Here is a 20238-nt window from a genome sequence, read left to right on the forward strand (position 1 = left end):
TTGATATTTGCAACCATAGTAAAACAAAGACTTATATTTTTGATATTTCTTTTATATATTTAAATGCCATTTAACAAAGAAAAATCAACCAAAAAAATGAGTTCGCGTGTCATCTCTGACACGCGTGTCATAGGTTCGTCATCACTGCTTCTAGTGTCAGCTTTCATTCTCACATGGCCTTCTCCTCAATGTGTCTAATCTCCCCTCTGCCTTCCTCTTATAAGGATACATGTGATGGTATTTACGGCCCATCTGGATGGTCCAGGATAATCTCATTGCAAGATTGTTAATTACGTCTGCAAAAATTATACTTTATAAACCAACATTCACAGGTTTCAAGAATTAGGACCTGATCTCTTTAGGAGCCACCATTCAGCTCACTACAGGAAGAAAAGGAGCAAATTCTAATTTCCTTTTTCGTGTGTGTATGTGTGGGAAAGGTGAAACATCTTTATAACTATCTTTCTCCAAGTTCTACTTGTCTCATTAAAAGGCAGGTTTTAAAGTTGTGAAATGAATCTCCTCATAAGGAACCATATTAAATAAAATATGAATTTGGCATTATTTTTCTTGAGTGTAGTATGTTCATTATTAGTCATATTATTCTAGTTGCTCTAGTGTACATGTTGATTAAATGACTTTTTAAAAAACATGCTTTTATTGATTTTAGAGATAGAGGAAGGGAGAGGAATGAGAAATAGAAACATTGTGAGAGAGAAACATCATCAATTGGCTGCCTCCTGCACACCCCCTTCTGGGGATGGAGCCCACAACCCCGGGCATATGCCCTGACCAGGAATCAAGCCAGGGACCTCTTGGTTCATGGGTCGACACCCCACCACAGAGCCATACTGGCCGGGCTAAATGATTTTTACTGTTATAAAAACTCCCTTAATTGTACATCATAAGATAAAAAATTTAAATGAGAGTTTTATGTATAGTTATAATGGATAAAATTTAAAGTTAGTTTTCATTTTTTTAAAGGAAAATATGATGATACATACCTGGCAGGGGAGATACCGTGATCATGAAGGTGGTTTTCCCAGGGAGAGGCTTACCCATTGCACTCCGGATATGCTGGCTCCTGCAATTTCCCCAAATGTGGGAAACTCAACTGTATAATTTGTGGAAGTGGGGGACTTGTGTTCGTGCTTTCCCCTATTTTAAAAAAAGGAAAATATGAGATGCTGCTAGTGCGAGGTAGTTCAAGAAATTAAGATACAAAGTGTTTTGTATAATTTCCCATCTTTCCTTCCATGGTTGTATTTTCCTTTTGGCACTGTTCTTCTGTTTACCCAATTCTTAGAAAGAATGTTTATACAGATTCAAAATCTGAAAAACCCTTTAAGATTCCCTTAATTAGAGGTTTTGTAATAGCTTGAATTTTAATTTTGACTTTATTATGCTTTGTTTATTTGACTCAGTTAAATTAGAATAATAATTATAATTTTAAGTGGTATTTACTAAATAAATATATTAGTCATCTAGAAAATAGTTTATGAATGTAAATTTAATTAAATTCCCTAAGGGAACTCATAATATTTTTATTTTTATAATTTAATCTTTTTTGAAGACAAAATAACGTAAAGCATCACACAATAATATGTAAATTATTAAAATAATACCTTGATATTATTTAAATGATTGTATTTATTTATTTTTAATATATTTTTATTGATTTTTAGAGAGAGAGAGGAAGGGAGAGGGAGAGAAACATAGAGGTGAGATAGAAACATCAATTGCTGCCTCCTGCACACACCCTACTGGGCATCTAACCCAAAACCTAGTCATGTGCCCTCCTGGCTGGGAATCAAACTGGCAACTTGCCCAATCAGTGTGGCTCGGTTGATTGGGCAACAGGACAGTGCCCAATCAACTGAGCCACACTGGACAGGGCTATTTGAATTGTTTTATTAAAATCACTCTTATTATTATTTTACTTTATTTTTAAATACTCAACTGAGGATATATTTTTAAAATGCTTTTTTTTTTATTTTAGAGAGAGAGGAAGGGAGAGAAGGGAGAGGAGGGAAGGGAAGGAGGTAGAGAGAGAGAGAGAAACATCTATCGGCTGCTTCCTACATGTCCCCCTATTGGGGATTGAGCACAAAACCCAGGCATGTGCCCTGACTGGGAATCGAACCAGCGACCTCTTAGTGCATGGGATGATTCTCAACCAAATGAGCCACACCTGCTGGGCCACTCAATATTAATACTGATATTTGAGCTTTAATCTCCCATTACTTCTTTGAACACCTTTGTGTTTTATCTTAACCATTATTTTCAGTCTTTTCTACTTGCTGTTGATTTGTCTACTCAGCTTATAAATGTTGGCCTAATGGCCCATTCTTGAATTCTTTTCTAATTCAGTTACTCTGATGTTAGGTGCTGTCTTCTGTTTCTATGATTTTATTGTACTAACATATTCCCACAACTTTCAATTTTATATAGCCATCCTAGAACTCACTTCTGATATCCAGAATCAACTTGACTAACTGACCATTTTACAACCCCCCATTTGGAACTCTTTCAGATACCAGGTTTATACACATTTAAAACTGAACCCTTGATTCTAACCTCTGCTTCAAAAAAAACCCCCAACAAAACCCTCCACAGCAATAACAACAACAAAAATCTTGTTCCACTTCCTACTCTTCCATTAAATAAATAGTGGCCCGGTGCATGAAATTCATGCACAGGTGTGGGGGTGTTCCTCAGCCTGGCCTGCACCCTCTCCAATCTGGGACCCCTCGAAGGATGTCCTACTGCTGGTTTACAGGGATCAGGCCTAAAACAGCAGTTGTACACCCCTCTTGCAATCCGGAACTGCTGGCTCCTAACCACTCACCTACCTGCCTGCCTGATTGCCCCTAACCACTCTGCCTGCCAGTCTGCTTGCCTCCAACTGCCCCCACTGCCGGCCTGCTCGCCCCCAAATGCCCCCCTGCCAGCCTGATCACCCCCAACTGTCCCTCATGCCAGTGTGCTCGCCCCCAACTGCTGCCCCTGCTGGCCTGCTTGCCCCCAACTGCACCCCCTGCTGGCCTCCTTGCCCCCACCTTCCCTCCCCACTGGCCTGATCACCACCAACTGCCCCCCTGCTAGCCTGCTCACTCCAAACTGCCCCCCCTGCTGACCTGATCACCCACAACTACCCTCCCCTCTTGACCTCTAATCGCCTCTACCTTGGCCCTGCCACCATAGCTTTGTCCAGAAGAACGTCCGGAAGGTCTCCTGGAAGGTCTCCCAGTCTAATTAGCATATTATCCTTTTATTAGTATAGAGGCCTGCTGCATGGGTGGGGGCCGGCTGGTTTGCCCTGAAGGGTGTCCCAGATCAGGGTGGGGGGTTCCCTTGGGGTGTGGGATGGCCTGGGCAAGGGGCCTGTGGTGGTATTGACGGCCAGCCACACCCCCATGGGGTGAGGGTCCCTGCAGGGGGCGTGTGGCCAGCCTGGGTGAGGGGCTGAGGGCTGTTTGCAGGCTGGCCATGCTCCCCAGCAGGGACCCTCACCCCATGGGGGCATGTCCAGCCCGAGTTGAGGGGCTGAGGACTGTTTTCCGTTTTCAGTCTGGCCATGCCCCCCGGTGACCCAAGCCCCCAGCCCCTCCTTGAGCAGAGCCCAGGCCCTCAGCCACTCCTTCAGCATTGGCCAGGACGGGCTGGAAGCTTGGCTTCCTCCGTCACCCGGGGCAACCCAATCCTCCTGCTGCTCCAGCTTCATGGCCGCCGCCATCTTTGTTGGGTTATTTTGCATACTTTCCCTGATTGGCTGGTGGGTGTAGCAGAGGGACGGTCAATTTGCATGTTTCCCTTTTATTAGTGTAGATATTGTTTACCAGTGATAGGCCAAATCGTGGGTGCCATCCTTGATTCTTACCTCTTGTTTACTCCACTGTATTATTTTTGGATACTTAGTACTAGAGTTTATACAGAATAATAAACTGGGCATAATTTTGTTTTTAGAATTTCAGATTAATTGTAAGCAGTAATTTTTAACTCCTAGGATTCTGAAGTTATAAGAATAAGAGACACAACCCTGAATGTAAAATAAAAAAAGCAATGACTTATTTTTTTCTTCCTTGATACAACTGCATGATGCCTGGGTGTCTAGAGTAGGTAAGCCCGGATACTGAGAAAATTCTGTTTCAAGTTCAGATTTTTGTTCCTTGTAATTCGGACTATCCTTTTATATAGTTATTCAGAATCTTATGGTGGAAGGAAGAAGGATCCAAATTAATTTTCATATTATGTAATCAATTGATGTTTTCTTTTGCCAATTATAAAATTTTGCACTAGGTGAGTATACACACACACACACACACACACACACACACACACATATATATATATTTATATATAATGTTAATACATGTATATTAATGTTCTGAGTAGAGAATTTACTACTTTGCTAAGTAAATAGGACTACTCCCCTCAGAGTGAGAAAGTTGAGCATTAGTAGGAGGCTGTTCTTATGATGGCAGATCAGGAACTAAATGAGGTACAGTAGCTAAGCTACAGTGTGGATGTTTTTTCTGACAGAGGTAAATAATTATGTTACGTTTTTAACCAAATAAGTATAATAAGCTAGTATAAGCAAAGTCTATTTCCATGATAAGGTAGCTAGCTAGTGTGACAATTGTTTAGGCAGTGATTCTCAACAGGTGTAGGAGAGTTTTCACCCCAGGGGACATGTTTTGGCTGCCAGGACTAGAGGGTGCTCCTGGCATCTAGTAGGTAGATGCTGGACATGCTGCTAAATATTTTACAGTGCACAGGGTAGCCCCACACCACAAATGGTGATACAGCCCAAAAGGTCAACAGTGCTTTGAGAAACTCCTTTAGGGTGTTTTTTTTTTTTTTGACCTGCCACATGATCACCTAAATATTTTTCAGAATTTCATTTAACATATAAACCTTTGATAGAGGTGTAATGGTTATAATAATTTCATGATTTTATTTTTGTGAAAACTTCAACGAATGGAAGTATATTTGTGTGTACTTGGAATAATTTAGGAGATGAAAGAATCAAGGATGAATGCCAAGTTTCTGGCTTGAGCAACTCATCAGGATGTTGGTGACATTATTTGAAATGAGAGAAACAGATGTGTGGAACAAAATCTTCAGTTCAGATTTGACGTTTGTAGAATTTGAAGTACCTGAGAGATATCGAGAGGAAGTCCTAAAGATCAGAATTTAGGTGTTCAGACATACCTTTAAATTGAAATCTGTCAGTATATGAATATACATTAGTCCTGAGATTGGAGGAAATCACCCACCAGAATGTATATCTTTTTTTAAAGTATATTTTTATTGATTTCAGAGAGGTAGGGAGCGGGAGAGAGAGATAGAAACATCAATGATTAGAGAGAATCATTGATTGGCTGCCTCCTGTATGCCCCCTACTAGGATCGAGCCCTCAACCCGGACATGTGCCCTGACTAGAATCGAACCGTGACTTCCTAGTTCATAGGTCGATCGATGCTCAACCACTGAGCCACGCTGGCCGGGCATCTTAAGAAGGAGAGTACCTTATAGCACAGTGCTTAGGAACACCAACATTCACAATATGAGTGGAGGAGAATCTAGCAAGTGACTAAAAAGTAGCCAGAGATAAAATAGGAAGTGATCCAGAAGTGTAATCTTCCAAGCCAAGGGAAGAGAAATGTTTTTAGGTGGATGAGTGGTTGTTGATATGGAAGCTGTTGTTGACTTTGGTCATACCCATGAGAGTGACTAGAAACCCAATTACAGTGGGTTGCGAATTCCATGTTAAGTAAGAAATTTAGTTGTGTTGTAGATTTATGTAAATTTGGCTGTGAACGTCTTCAAGGTTATAGTGAATAATGTTTTATAATACATTAAATAATTGCTTGGATTCTAAGTGATTCAGCAAATATGAAAATAGTTCTGTATTACCACAGATAAAGGTGTATGTTTGACACTAAAACATTACTTTTGTTTTTCAGACCTTTCAAGAAATCGTTTTGCAGAAATTCCTTCTGATATCTGGTTATTTGCACCTCTTGAAACATTAAATTTATACCATAATTGCATTAAAACCATTCCTGAAGCCATTAAAAACCTGCAGATGTTGACGTACCTTAACATTAGGTAAGAAGTAACTTTTGGGATACATTTTGGTTTTTATCATAGTTTTAATCCTTTTAGTAGCGAAGGAATGTGTTTGGTTTGGCTATGTAGCCTATATTTATCTCAGTAGTATCTTCTTTGTATTTTTTGTATGTCTACACTACTGTATAGGCCTTTAGTCTTATTTTTGAGAGCAATGCTTCTCAAACTAATGTGCATGGGAATCACCTGGGGATTAAAACAGGATTCTGATTTTATAGGTCTGCAGTGGGACCTGCATTTCTAACAAGCCTCTTGGTAATGCCCATGCCTGCTGGTCCTTAAATCACTTTGAATAGCAAGGCTTTACATCAGAAATATTTTACTGAAATCATAGCACCACAATACCGGTTTATTTATATGCATCCTCAGTTAAATAAACAATCCTTGTGATATTTTTCACACTCCTGTGACTTTCAGTTGCTACTTCAAGGATGGATAGATTGGGTTGGGAATGGTGGAACATTAAGAGGTGGATGACAGTTGATGTTAATATCGAATACGTGCTTACTGTGTGCCTGGCGGTGTTACAAATACTTTACACATATTACCTCATGTTCACAACAGCATTTTGAGATATGTACTTTTATTATCCCTGTACTTTTATTACTACAGATGAGGAAACTGAAGCACAGAGAAGTTAACTATTTGCCCAAAGTTCTATATAGGGTGTCTCCCAGAAAATGTATAAACATACTTTGAATAATTATTAAGGCAGTGTTTTTTAAAATATATTTCATTTCGCCCTAGCCGATTTGGATCAGTGGATAGAGCATCAGCCTGTGGACTGAAGGGTCCTGGGTTCAGTTCCAGTCAAGGGCACATGCCTGGATTTCGGACTCAATCCCCAGTAGGGGCCGTGCAGGAGGCAGCCGATCAATGGTTCTCTCTCATCATTGATGTTTCTATCTCTCCCTCCCTTCCTCTCTGAAATCAATAAAAAATATTTTTTTAAAAAATAAAAATAAATAAAAAATGAAATACATTTCATTTTCAAGTGAGATACTTAAACAGTGGATAGCCCAATTGATATTTCTTTTCAGATTTAACCCATTGGAATTAATAATTATTCTAAGTATGTATACATTTTGGGAGACACTGTGTGTGTGTGTGTGTGTGTGTGTATAGCCAAGATTATAATAAAGTAATATGGCTGTAGAAATCTCATTCTTAAGCTATTACTCTATTTTTGTAACAGAGTGAACATTTAATAAGAATAAGAATGCCCTGTTAAATGAGTGACATTGAATGGAAACTGCTGTATTGTGACAATTTTAGAATTGTTTTCTTATTTTTCTTTTTTATTGAGTTGTAAGGGATAGTTTATTTCCCTTCCTTAGCGAAGTTAATTGTTTAAACTCCCATATAGGGAAATAGTAAATATAAGTAATATACAAAAGTAATAATGTTCCTTTCTTGTTGTGATATATTAATTATTACGTATGTTTCCCCCAGTGGTGTCACCTGGTTGTATATACTATTTTAACCGAAACTACTTTACACCTTAAAATACATGAGAGAGATTTATTTCCATAGATGTCAGTCATTTGGGTGCTCCTTTCCTTGACCTGGCTTGGGAGAAGTTTGAGGAAAGTGAGGAAAGTTCGTCTTTGTTTCATTTTGTTCTTTTATGGAAAAAAAAGGTGATTTGTTCAAAATTGAAGTACATTTCTATATTAACACCTATGGTGTATGTTAGAATACAGGCATGCCTCAGAGATATTGTGGGTTCTGTTCCAGACCACCATATTAAAGTAGGTATCTTTTTGCTGGTGGAGGGTCTTGCCTTCATTTGTAGAAAATGCAACACCTGTGAGGTGCAATAACTCTAAGCACAATCAAACGAGGTATGCCTGTAACTTTATTAAAACTCTCTGATTCTTTCTTGTTTTGATCTATAAAAGTTAACTTCTGATTTTTGTTTACAGTCACAGACATTTTGAACAACCTCTATTGAAGTAACATTTGTTCTAGTGACTAACTTCCTTTGACTGTCTCTAAAACATGTGGCCAAAAAAGTAAAGATAATGAATTACTATAGTTATGTATAAAGAAATAAAGTCTGCAGAAAGCTTACTGTGGTAATTCAATGAACCTGCTTATTAAGGGAAGCAAATAAGTAAGTTTTTAAATGTGTTTTTTTTTTAATCTGAGGGAGATTAGAATGATTGTGTATGTGCCATTATTTTTTCTACTTTATTTTTTATTTTGGTGAAAATATCTTTGAGAAACTTTTAAGATGATTTTTAAGCTTCCCCCCCTTCCTGTATACTACCTCCTTTTTAAGTAGAATCATGCAGGAAGATCCTTGTGTGCTTCATCTTGCTTGATCCTAAAAGTGCCAAGAGTTGTGACAGGCCCCTAGCATACTTGACATTCCAGCAGCCTGGCCAGGATTCCTGTTCTAGTAACATTGTCTTTTTTTTTTTTTTAAGTCTACTGCCAGGTCTAAAGCCAGTCTAATCTTTCTGGATGTCCCCTGCAGGCATAAAATGGGGTGAAAGTTTTTGAAATCCTCTGTTAGGGTAACACTGGGCTTTTGTTGTACACAATACACAAAATGTTAGGTACATACAAGTCTGTAAATATCACTTTGAAAAACAGGAAAAATAATAGCTCATTGCTCATGAATGCTTGGTATAGTATGTAAATGTAATGGTACACTTTATATAGTTTGGTAGGATTTTCTTAGTCCATTTGGGCTGCTATAACAATACCATAGACTGAGTGGTTTATAAAACAACAGAAACTTTTCACAGTTCTGGAGGCTGAGAAATCCAAAATCAAGGCGCCAGCAAATTTAGTGTCTGGTGAGGACCTGCATCCAGGTTCATAGATGGCCATCTAGCTGTGTCCTCACATGATAGCAGGGGTTAGGGAGCTCTCAGGGGCCTCTTTTATAAGGCTACTAAAACCATTCATGAGGGCTCTGCCCTCATGACTTAATCATCTCCCAAAGGCCCCAACTAATATCACCTTGGGGATTAGGTTTCAACACTGTAATTTCAGGAGAGGGCACAGCATATTCAGTCTATAGTGGGGATCATTTAGATCAGTCTGTATTGGTGTATGAATTTGACCACAGTAGTCTGAGGGTAAGGAACCCAGGGCCAGATAGCCTGGATATGAATGCTGGTTTTCCCACTTACCAGCTGCGTGACTTTGAGGAGTTTAATATCTTTTTTTCACTGTTTCATCACCTGTAAAATAGGCATCATGATAGTATTTATCTTTCTAAAGTAGATTGTTGTGAGTGTTAGTTGAGTTAATTCATGTGAGGTGTTCTGAACATGGCCTGGCACATAGTAAACACTCAATAAATGTTAATTGTTGTTGTATTTAAGTGTATCTACAGAGATAAAAATGTATGAACTTTGAGCCGCGATAAAGGTGCTAGTAGGCTGTTCTACCATAAACTTATAGAAAAAGGAAATAAGTTAGGTTTATTACATGTTTTCAAAGATATAATCCTATTCATTTTTTCATAAATTTGAACATAGTAGTACATGCAAATTCATCCTTGGAGCCTTATCCTTGTTAAAGGCATGGAGTTACTGATTATAGTGAAGTTATAGTAGAGAGCAAGGTTCTGGCATTCTTCAGCTCAGAAGAATGATTTTGGGTTTTTAGAACTGGTGGTGTATAATGTCTCTAATAATTACCTATCTTGTGGGGTTAACGTGAGGATTAAATGATATAGTGCATATAAAGATTTTAGTCTGATACAAACTAAGCTTTCATTAAGTGATAGTTATTATTTAGTCAAAGCTTCTTATTTACTTTTGAGGTGATTTGTTCTTTTTCAGCATAACGTGTCAGGTTTCAGACATACTTCTCATAATAAGACTTTCTTATTCTTTTCAGTCGAAATCTTTTATCAACGTTGCCAAAATACTTATTTGATCTTCCTCTTAAAGTTTTGGTCATCAGTAATAATAAACTGGTATCCATTCCAGAAGAAATTGGGAAGTTAAAAGATTTAATGGAATTGGTGAGTAAAACAGTTGTATTGATTGTGTATAATATACATAAATACATGCCTTTATATTTTGGAATATTACTCATTTCTTTATGTAATTTCACTCTAATTTTTAAGAAAAGAATAACTTGATATATGCCTAAGTTCACTTTAGGAAAATTTCTAAATACTATTGCTTATCTGATTTTAGCTCACAGCCAATAAAAGCCTGATTTGTTCCTCAGTCCTCAGCAGAAGCTTACTTCTCTTAAGAAATGCTTTTCAAATGAAGAAGCATTTGTCTGCCCATTTTGTGGAAAGTAAAGGTCTTACCAGTAAAAAAATACAGGTTTTTTTAAGGTTTTACAGGGCTGCTATGAGAGCTTCAGAGAAAGGGGATAAACAGTAGAGTGAACAAAACTCATGTGATTTTATAACAATTTTTGGGACCAAGAAGCCATTATATACAATTGATTGTAGAAAGATAGGAATAATTTAAAGGACATTGAACTCTGAGAGGAACATAGTCAGGCCTTCATGGCATTGAACTAATTTTCACATTTATGTTACTTCTACTTTATACAATATACCATGCCGTTTATTTTTATCTTGCTTTATCTTGAGTAATGCTTTCCTAATACATGGATATTTAAAAAATATTCTTAAGTGTGACTTTATTATGTGTGGATGGCCAAAAATTTTCTTGAGGAAGTTATTTATAATTTTATAATGGGAAATTAATATGTTAATAGAATGTAATGAACAGAAATTTCAGGAATGTCTTGCTTTTATTCATTAAGGAATACCTGCATGTGCCAATCATTGCACAAGGAAACTTCCTTGAACTTAGTCCTGCTATGTTTTAGAACCAAATAATTTTAAGGTTGAAAGAAATCTTATAAATGATCAGATATAAGCACTTCCTAATGCAGGAAATCCTTACCACTCTAGCTGGATATGTTCAATGGTGGAAAGTGTGTGTGTGTGTGTGTGTGTGTGTGTGTGTGTGTGTGTGTGTATGAGAGAGAGAGAGAGAGAGAGAGAGAGAGAGAGAGAGAGAGAGAGAGAGTCCTGATTCTTTTTTGCAAAACCATTTGTTATCCTTTTTATTTTGCACTAAAATCTGTGCCTCTATCATTTTTATCTACTGGTCCTCGGACTACTTTGTGAAGTATAGATCATGAAAACTTTGCTTCCCTTCTGATGTTTGTAATCTTTTGTGTGTCTACTCTCCATTTTTCCAAACTCTAAGGCCTGTTTGTCTGTAGCTTAAACATCGTTATTACTTTTATTCCTTTTCATATTTCTGTTCTTTATTACTTTTTCTTTTTAACTATTTCTGTCTCGAAAATGTTCTCTTTTATTAAGGTCTCTTTTAATGTTATACTCACCAATGAACAGAAGAGTTCAGATGTTGAACTAACAAATTTATAATAAAAGAGAACCATTACTTTCTTTGACCTAGATACTTAATATTTTTAAAGATTTTATATATGTTATACTTTTAGATTCTGTGGCTCTATTGTTTCTTTTTCTTTTTTTCATTCAATTTTTGGACCTGTGTTCTAAATTATATTACATGAGATGGTTTTAGGATAAGTGAGGTTGCAAAAATATTTAGGATTTTTAGATTTTTTTAAAAAATTATCTTTATTGTTGAATGTATTACAGATGTTCTCCCCTTTCCCCCCCCATTGACCCCTCCTCCATCCTGCTCCTCCCCTCAGGCCTTCACCGCACTGTTGTCTGTGTTCATGGGTTATGCATATATTCATATAAATTCTTTGGTCAATCTCTTCCCACCTCCCTTCCTTCCATCTGAGATTAGCCAGTCTGTCCCATCCTTCCATGTCTCTGGAACTATATATTCTACTATTTTTATTTAAATAGGATATTTTTTACTAGAACCCCATTGATTTTCTTTGGGTCTGCCTGCCTGTGTTCACTGGCCCAAAGAAATACACAAGCAGGAATTTAAAGTATAGAGAGAGAAAATAATTTAATAATAATTGTCTCTCCAATATGGAGACAGGGCACTTTAGCTCTAAATAAAACAACTCCGCGATGGCATGTATGTTACAGATAATATAGGGCTAAATCACAAGATACTATGGGTTGGGGGTTCGGGATCATGCTGGGAGCTGATTGGTCAGAAGTGAGGTAAGGGTAATCATTTCTTTAGGCCCGTGAGGACAGCTCTGACGTCTTTTCTGACCTTCCTTTGTTTAGTCTCATGGAAAAGTAGCCAAGGGGTCATTCCGCTTTAGGGCTCAGCAACTGAAACATAGCTTAGGTCAAGATGTTATCTTTAGTCAGCCAGAGGTCCAGGCCTTGTGACCATTAGGTCTAGACTACTATCTTTGTCTGCTTCAGAGGTTGCTGATTATCTGGGGGAAAGGCTAGTTCTAGGGGGTATATATAGAGAGAGGGATATGATTTCTAGAGCTAGAATTTATAACTAAAATTAATCAAAGTCATATTTTAAAATATTAAATATCATAGTTTTACTAGGCATTATAAAATTATTGTGCTATAAACTCTTGAAATCAGTAACAGTGGATATATAACATTAGGATGGCTAATTGACAATTATAAATCACATAGTGAATTTGTGGGTTTACCTGTTATTAGAATATTTTCCTATGACACTATTCCACAAGAATTTGGTGGCCAACTACAGTTAAATTCTGTCATTAGAAGCCTAGGCAATACTCTCAGACCTCCAACCCCCAGCAGAGTATTTTGTAGAGTATCCATTGGTTGAATGGGTCAGTTTCCTGTGCTTAGTTTTATTTGTTCTGGGAAAAGGTAGCTCTCTATCAGATTGCTATAGATTTTCTATAACAAAATCTTCAGTATTAGACACCTTTGGGAGAAAGCAATAGTATTTACTTTAAAGGACATTTTCCCAAACTTTCATTATTTGTCATTTGGATAATAGTCTATTCTCAACACAGCCGCTAAGTGGTCCTGTCCAAACATAAGTCAGGTCAAGTCATACCTTTTTTTAAAAGTTTCTGGTTCTTGCCCATATTTCTCTGAGTAAAAGCCAAAGTTGTTCTTTGTAGGTCAGGCACGCTTTGCTTAAGAGCCTTTCTGTTTATTGTTCCTTCTGTCTGGAATATGTTTTTCCTATTAATTTTATTTTGTATTGGTTTCAGGTGTACAGCTTAGTGGTTAGACAATATTTTTCAGTACCCTAGCTGGCACCATACATACATAGTTACCACAATATTATTGACTAGGAATAGTCTTTTCTTATATATTTGCATGGGTCACACTCTCAACTCTGACAAGACTGCTGAAATAATAGCTTCTCCATGAGACAATTTAAATTGCTAATATCACACCCTACTATCAATAGCACACTGCCATTTGCCTTTGCCCTGCTGTGTTTTCTTAAAAAATAGCACTTATCATCTTCTAGCATATTATATAATCTCCCCGTTGCTAGAATGTAAGCTCCATAAAAAGCTGTGAGGGCAGGAATTTTTGTTTGCTTTATTCCTTGATGTGTCCCGTGGGGGAAGAAGAAACTTTCCTTTACCCACAAGGTTCTTCTGGCTGGTCTAATAATCAGATAGACATGAGACAGATTACCAAGAGAAAACGACCACATTTAATGCACACAAATGTATTGGGATTCCATGTACATGAGAGAGTCAGAGACCCATATTCAGGAGAGGTTCAGAGACAGAAAGGGAACATTGGTGGGTATATATGACATTCTGAGCTAGGGATGAGTTAATGTACCTTGGGGCTTCAGAAGGTCACTGCAGAGAGTGCCCATGTTCAGTGATTAATAGTTTGTCTTGCCATGTAGATTGATAAAAAGACATTTCTGATGATAACTCTTACCATGGGCCAGGCTCCTAATTTAAATTCTAGATAATTAAGGATGGGGAGAGGGGACAGTAGTTTCTCTTGAGCCTTCATGGTTTCAGTTGCCTTTAGCTCAAAATAATCCACATACCACTGAGGCACATTGGGGGTGGCTCCTTCTGAGTTTCCATAGTCCCTAGCAACTAGATCAGTGCCTAGCAAATAGTTGGTATTTCATAAATATTCATTGTCGAATAAAGATGCCTTTGAAAGAAGTATGTAAGATACATTTTCCCAATAATCTTTAGGTTAGATGATTAGATATTCTTTAATATTTCTTTGAATTACCTTCCTGCCATTTTTACTTTTGATAAGAATGAATGTATCTTTCATTCCTTTCCCTCCAAGCTAATATAATGTCCAGTGAAAGTTGGAAATTGGGGGCAGTTGTGGTAGAATATGAATTTCATTTACAGTGTGTCTGGAATGAGTGCTGAGATCTTGTTGCAGATGTTTTCCCTCTTTTGGTTGATGTGGTAATAAGAAAGGGGAGGGAGAGGAGAGCACAATTAACTTAAAGCTGTTATTTATCCTCTTTTTATGGAAATGTGGTATTGTTTATCTTTAAATCAGGGCTTGCATTTTAATTTAATCCTGAGACATTTCCTACTCAGATTTCCTAGATTGTCTTTGGGTTGTGAGCCATAAACTTTGTGTTTGTAATCCCTCATATTTTGCATCCTTTTGAGAAAGAGGCTTAGTTAAATCAATCCTGGCCATAGATTTTACTTCTTCAGCTCACATGTGTAAATCCTTGCCTTCCTCTGCTTCTGCCCAACCAAGAATCTCAAAACAACTGTAATTGACAGATTATCACAATGGTTGATAGTTGTCTTTTATTTTACCTCTAAATTAAAAACACTTGGATCACCTTTACTTCTGGTTTTAGTTGATGAGAGTGGTCTTTAGTTGAGATTTTCAAATGGCAGATTGATGTAGTATTAAATTATAACCTCAAATTTTTGCACAAGAAATTCATGTTAAATATACTAGGTTAACATCATGATGTAATATAAATAGAAATCTACCAGATAATCCATCTTTAGAAAAACGTTAAATGTAACTTTTGCAACAGTAGAGTAGATGATGCAGAGGATCAAATCAGCTGTTTGGAAGCAGAAAACACCCAATCAGAACACCAAAAACAAAAAAGAATCCAAGAAAGTGAACATAGTGCAAGGAGCCTCAGGGAAAACTTCAGGTGTACCAACATTTGCAACTTGGGGATGCTGGAAGGAGAAGAGAACAAAGAATTGAAAACCTACTTGAAAAAAATAATGGAAAACTCTAACTTGGTGAAAAAAATAGATGGTACAAATCCAGGAAGTATAGAGAGTCCCAAACAAGATGAACCCAAAGTGGCCCATTCCAAGACACATTATAATTAAAACTAGAGGCCCGGTGCACGAAATTTGTGCACGGGGGAGTGTGTCCCTCAGCCCAGCCTGCACCCTCTCCAATCTGGGACCCCTTGGGGGATGTCTGACTGCCTGTTTAGGCCCTCTCAGAAGCCAGGACTTCTGGCTCCCAACTGCTTGCCTGCCTGCCTGCCTGATTGCCCCTAACTTCTCTCCCCTGCTGGCCTGGTAACCTCCAACTGCCCTCCCCTGATGGCCTGGTTGCCCCTAACTGTCCTCCCCTGCAGGCCTGCTTGCCCCCAACTGCCATCCCCTGCCAGCCCGATTGCCCCTAACTGTCCTCCCCTGCAGGCCTGGTCACCCCAACTGCCCTCCCCTGCAGGCCTGGGTCCCCCCCAACTGCCCTCCTCTGAAGGCCTGGTCGCCCCCAACTGCACTCCCCTGCAGGCCTGGTCCCCCCAACCGCCCTCCCCTGAAGGCCTGGTCGCCCCCAACTGCAATCCCTTTCAGGCCTGGTCCCTCCGAACTGCCCTCCCCTGCTGGCCTGATTGCCCGCAACTGCCCTCCCCTACTGGCCATCTTTTGTGTTGGAGTGATGGTCAATTTGAATATTACTCTTTTATTAGATAGTATGCCAAAGGCTAAAGACAAAGAGAAAATTTCAAAAGCAACAAGAGAAAAACAGTTAGTTACCTACAAGGGAGCCACCCTTAAGACTGTCAGCTGGTTTCTCAACAGAAACTTTGCAGGTCAAAAGGGACTGGCAAGAAATATTCAAAGTGATGAAAAGCAAGGACCTACATCAAGATTACTCTATCCAGCAAAGCTATTATTTAGAATTAAAGGACAGATAAAGAGCTTCCCAGACAAGAAAAAGCTAAAGGAGTTCACTGCCACCAAACCAGTATAACAGGAAATGTTAAAGGGTTTCTTTAAGAAGACAAAAAGATTTAAAAAAATATAAATAATAAAATGGCAATAAGTACATATCTATCAACAATTACTTTAAATGCAAATGGATTAAATATTCTAATCAAAAGGCACAGTGGCTGAATGGATAATAAAGCAAGATATATATATATATATGTATATATATATGTGTATGTGTATATATAGTATATATCTTGTATATATATGTCATGTACATATATATGTTTTATATATTATATATATATATATTTATATGCACATACACGCTATCTACAAATGACTCACTTCAGATCAGAAGACCCACACAGACTGAAAATAAACAGACAGAAAAAGTGATTTCACAAAAATGGAAACAACAACAACAAAAATGCTGGGGTGGCAATACTTACACCAGACAAAATAGACTTTAGAACAAAGGCTATAACAAGAGACAAAGAAGGACCCAGCAATTCCAATTCTAAATATTTACCCAAGAAACCCAAAACACTAAATCAAAAGACATATACATCCATATATTCATTACAGCATTATTTACAATAACCAAGACATGGGAGCAACCTAAGTGTCCATCAATAGATGAAGGGATAAAGAAGTGGAACATGACTCAGCCATAAAAAAGAATGAAATCTTGCCATCTGCAACAACATGGATGGATCTAGAACAGGGGTGGGCAAACTTTTTGACTTGAGGGCCACAATGGGTTCTTAAACTGGACTCAGAAGAAGGAGCTGCGGCCGTGTTTCCCGACGTTGCCATGTTAACACTGCTGCTGGTGAAGGAGTGGAGGGGAGAGCAAGAGAACCCTCCGCTCTTTCGGCTCTGCGGGCCGGATAGAACAGCCGAACGGGCCGGATTCGGCCCGCGGGCCGTAGTTTGCCCACGGCTGATCTAGAAGGTATTGTGCTGAGTGGAATAAGTTAGAGAAAGATGAATGCAAGATGATTTTACTTTTATGTTGAAACTAAAAAACAAAATGAACAAGCAGAACTGAAACAGAGAACATTTCGATGGTTGCCAGATGGGAGGGGTTGGGGGGATAGGTGAAAAAGGTGAAGGGATTTAGAAGTACAAATTGATAGTTACAAAATAGGCACTGGGATGAAAAGTACAGCATAAGGAATATTGTCAATAATATTGTAATAACTAGGTATGTTATGGAATATGGAATTGGTGCGGAAGAGACAGTTGGACACTCTGAGGTTTCAGGAAAAGCCTTTATTCAAAGCAGCACGGCTGGTTCAGGGGACTCTTAAGACCCAGATCCTGAACAACTTAGACAATGAGATTTTCTTTTTATATATTTCTGAGTTTCTTTGTTTTCTAACTACCAAGCTTCTGTAGTGGACTCTCACAGCCCCCCTTCAGAGTCAGTTAGAATGGTTAACTTAGATTGTATCTAATGTCCATCCTGGATGGTGCCGGTGACCTCCCGCTAGTTAAGCTGTTGGTGTCAGATGGGTACTAGATTTATCGGGGTGATCACTTCGCAAGTTATATAAATGCCTAATTATGGGGTTGTACATCTGAAACTAATATAATATTGTATGTCAACTGTAATTTAAAAATAAAATATTTTAAAAAGATAATTTTTTCTAGTTATTAGCCATGCACTTTAATTTAAGGATTGAAATATATCTGTATTACTCAGTTAGTTTGTTATAATTTTATTTTCTTATTTTCCTTAGGATATTAGCTGCAATGAGATTCAGGTTCTTCCCCAACAAATGGGAAAATTACATTCACTTAGAGAGCTCAATATAAGAAGAAATAATCTTCATGCCTTGCCAGATGGTAAGATGCTCACTGTTTTTACTGACATGAATAAAAGAGCAACTATGGAAAACTCAATTTAATTCTTTTTCGTTTCTGAACAGAATTAGGAGATCTTCCCTTAGTCAAGCTGGATTTCTCTTGTAATAAAGTGACCGAGATTCCAGTTTGTTACAGGAAGCTGCATAATTTACAAGTAATAATTTTGGATAACAATCCATTGCAAGTACCACCAGCGCAGGTTTGTAATAAAAATCTATTACTTGTTTCTTCTCTTTTTATTCAGAATTATATCTGTTACTGGTAAATTGAAAAATCATCAGAAGTAAAAGTTAATTTGTTGTTGAGTTATTATTATCTAAGGGAGTTTTTCTGAGACGTGGCTTTTTTACTTTGGTAGGAGTTTTATCTTAACTTCTGGAAAATAGGATTTGAAAACCTAGCCATAAACATTTTGCTTGTGAACTGATAATTCTGATTGTTAATGTTATTTCAAAAGGATAGACTATGCAGTCTTTCTACATCTATGCCACTCAGCTATATATCCACTTGAAACTTGTGTGAGTGATAGAAGCGTTTTCTTAGCACTGATAGATGGAATCATAACACAAAGAACGCTATACAAGTGTAAAAGTATTAATTTAGATTTTTAGTTTGAGGATTAAATCCATGTGGAATCCACTAAAATTATATTAAAGGAATACACTAAGATATAAACCTACAAGGACAAAGAATGAAAGAGAGAGGACAGCAGGGGAGAGATGGCCACAGAATTTTGGAAAAAGGAAAATATATGGAATAGTGGTAGCTAGGGTCTCTAATTATTACTGCACAAGAGTATCTGCTGAGGAGGCACATGGCAGTGAAACTCCAGCCTGCCCTCTGCTTCCAAGCCATGTGCCCTGGCACAGTGTTGCATACATCTAGAAGAAGGGTTGCCTTTTTCCTTCTACAAAGGTACATTCCACTCATTCCAAAGGAGGTGCCTTTTCTAATTCAGATCAAGTCTGACAGGAGTCCTGGTAGTAGCTGCCTGAGCATGATAAAGAAAGCTGAAACTTGTGTCTGCTATGGGAGAAGGCAACAAAAAATAAATTGATTTACTGTGTTAAACCTGGGGATGACTGGGGTATTTTTGTTGTTGATTATTGAAGGAAACATGTAGCTCTGAATATAGGGATGAAAGACTGAAAACTTGAAAGTCTGTAGAATGTTTAAGGCACTGCTGTTCAGTAGAAGTTTCTGAATGAAGGTGTGTAAGGGAGAAAAAGATTTTCCTTCTGCCCTTCTAAGTTATTCTGTCTGTTCTAATCATCAAATTTACATGAGACAGATTAATAGGAGAAAATAGCCAAAATTATTATGGATGTACATATGTGGGGTAAGAATACGGGATCCCAGGACAAATCCTGCAGTTGAGGCTCATGTGCCCTCTTCCGGAGAGTGGCGGGGGAGTAATTTGGACTTCAAAGGGAAGGTAGGCAATTCACAGGTAGATAAGAAGGAGCAAAGATTTGGTAAACAAATTCTTTCCAGGTTACCCAGACACAGAGTGGGTCCAACAAACACATTTTGCAGGTTCCTTTCTGCCAAATTTAGTTCATGTTATGCTAAGGTGATCTCCCTTTCTGGAGCAGATTTTTCTATCTGATATTTTTTTTTTAAACAGGTAAGGAGGAGGTAAAAGGCTCTTTTAGAGTCTTTTGTCTCTTAAAATTACATTATCCCCCAAAGTGGTATTTTGTTTCTTAAAATAATCAATATCCCCAAAAGTGGTATTTTGAGGCAGCAAACTCTGCTTCCCTCAGTGGGAATGTTTTATAAACTGTGCTGTCCAGTACCATAGTCACTTGCCGCATGTGGCTACTGGGGACTTGAAATATGTACTGGTTGAAGGAACCAAAATTTTAATTGAATATGATATTATTTTAAATCTTTTTAAACTGATTCAAAATGGATCATGAGCTTTAAACTTTTTTTTTTGATTGATGAGAGAGAGAGAGAGAGAAGCCAATTTGTTGTTCCACTGATTTATGCGTGCATTGATTCATTGGTTTCTTCTTTTTTTTTTTAATATATTTTATTGATTTTTTACAGAGAGGAAGGGAGAGAGATAGTTAGAAACATCGATAGGAGAGAAACATCGATCAGCCACCTCCTGCACATCTCCTATTGGGGATGTGCCTGCAACCTAGGTACATGCCCTTG

General features: G+C 37.9%; 1 protein-coding gene and 1 non-coding gene across 4 annotated transcripts in view; both read left to right on the forward strand.

Annotated features, from left to right (window-relative positions):
- Positions 1–20238, forward strand: part of LRCH2 (leucine rich repeats and calponin homology domain containing 2) — a 104016-nt gene that overhangs the window by 26825 nt on the left and 56953 nt on the right. For all 3 annotated transcript variants that reach the window (XM_036306193.1, XM_036306192.1, XM_036306194.1), the window contains exons 2-5: positions 5970–6114; positions 9997–10123; positions 17946–18051; positions 18135–18271. In XM_036306193.1, the coding sequence (XP_036162086.1) occupies positions 5970–6114; positions 9997–10123; positions 17946–18051; positions 18135–18271 (515 nt within the window). The remainder of the gene's footprint in view (positions 1–5969; positions 6115–9996; positions 10124–17945; positions 18052–18134; positions 18272–20238) is intronic.
- Positions 997–1161, forward strand: LOC118654903. The gene has a single exon (XR_004967146.1). It is a non-coding gene; the product is annotated as a U1 spliceosomal RNA (small nuclear RNA).

This window comes from Myotis myotis, unplaced genomic scaffold (genome assembly GCF_014108235.1).
Source record: "Myotis myotis isolate mMyoMyo1 unplaced genomic scaffold, mMyoMyo1.p scaffold_m19_p_4, whole genome shotgun sequence".
Lineage (NCBI taxonomy): Eukaryota > Metazoa > Chordata > Mammalia > Chiroptera > Vespertilionidae > Myotis > Myotis myotis.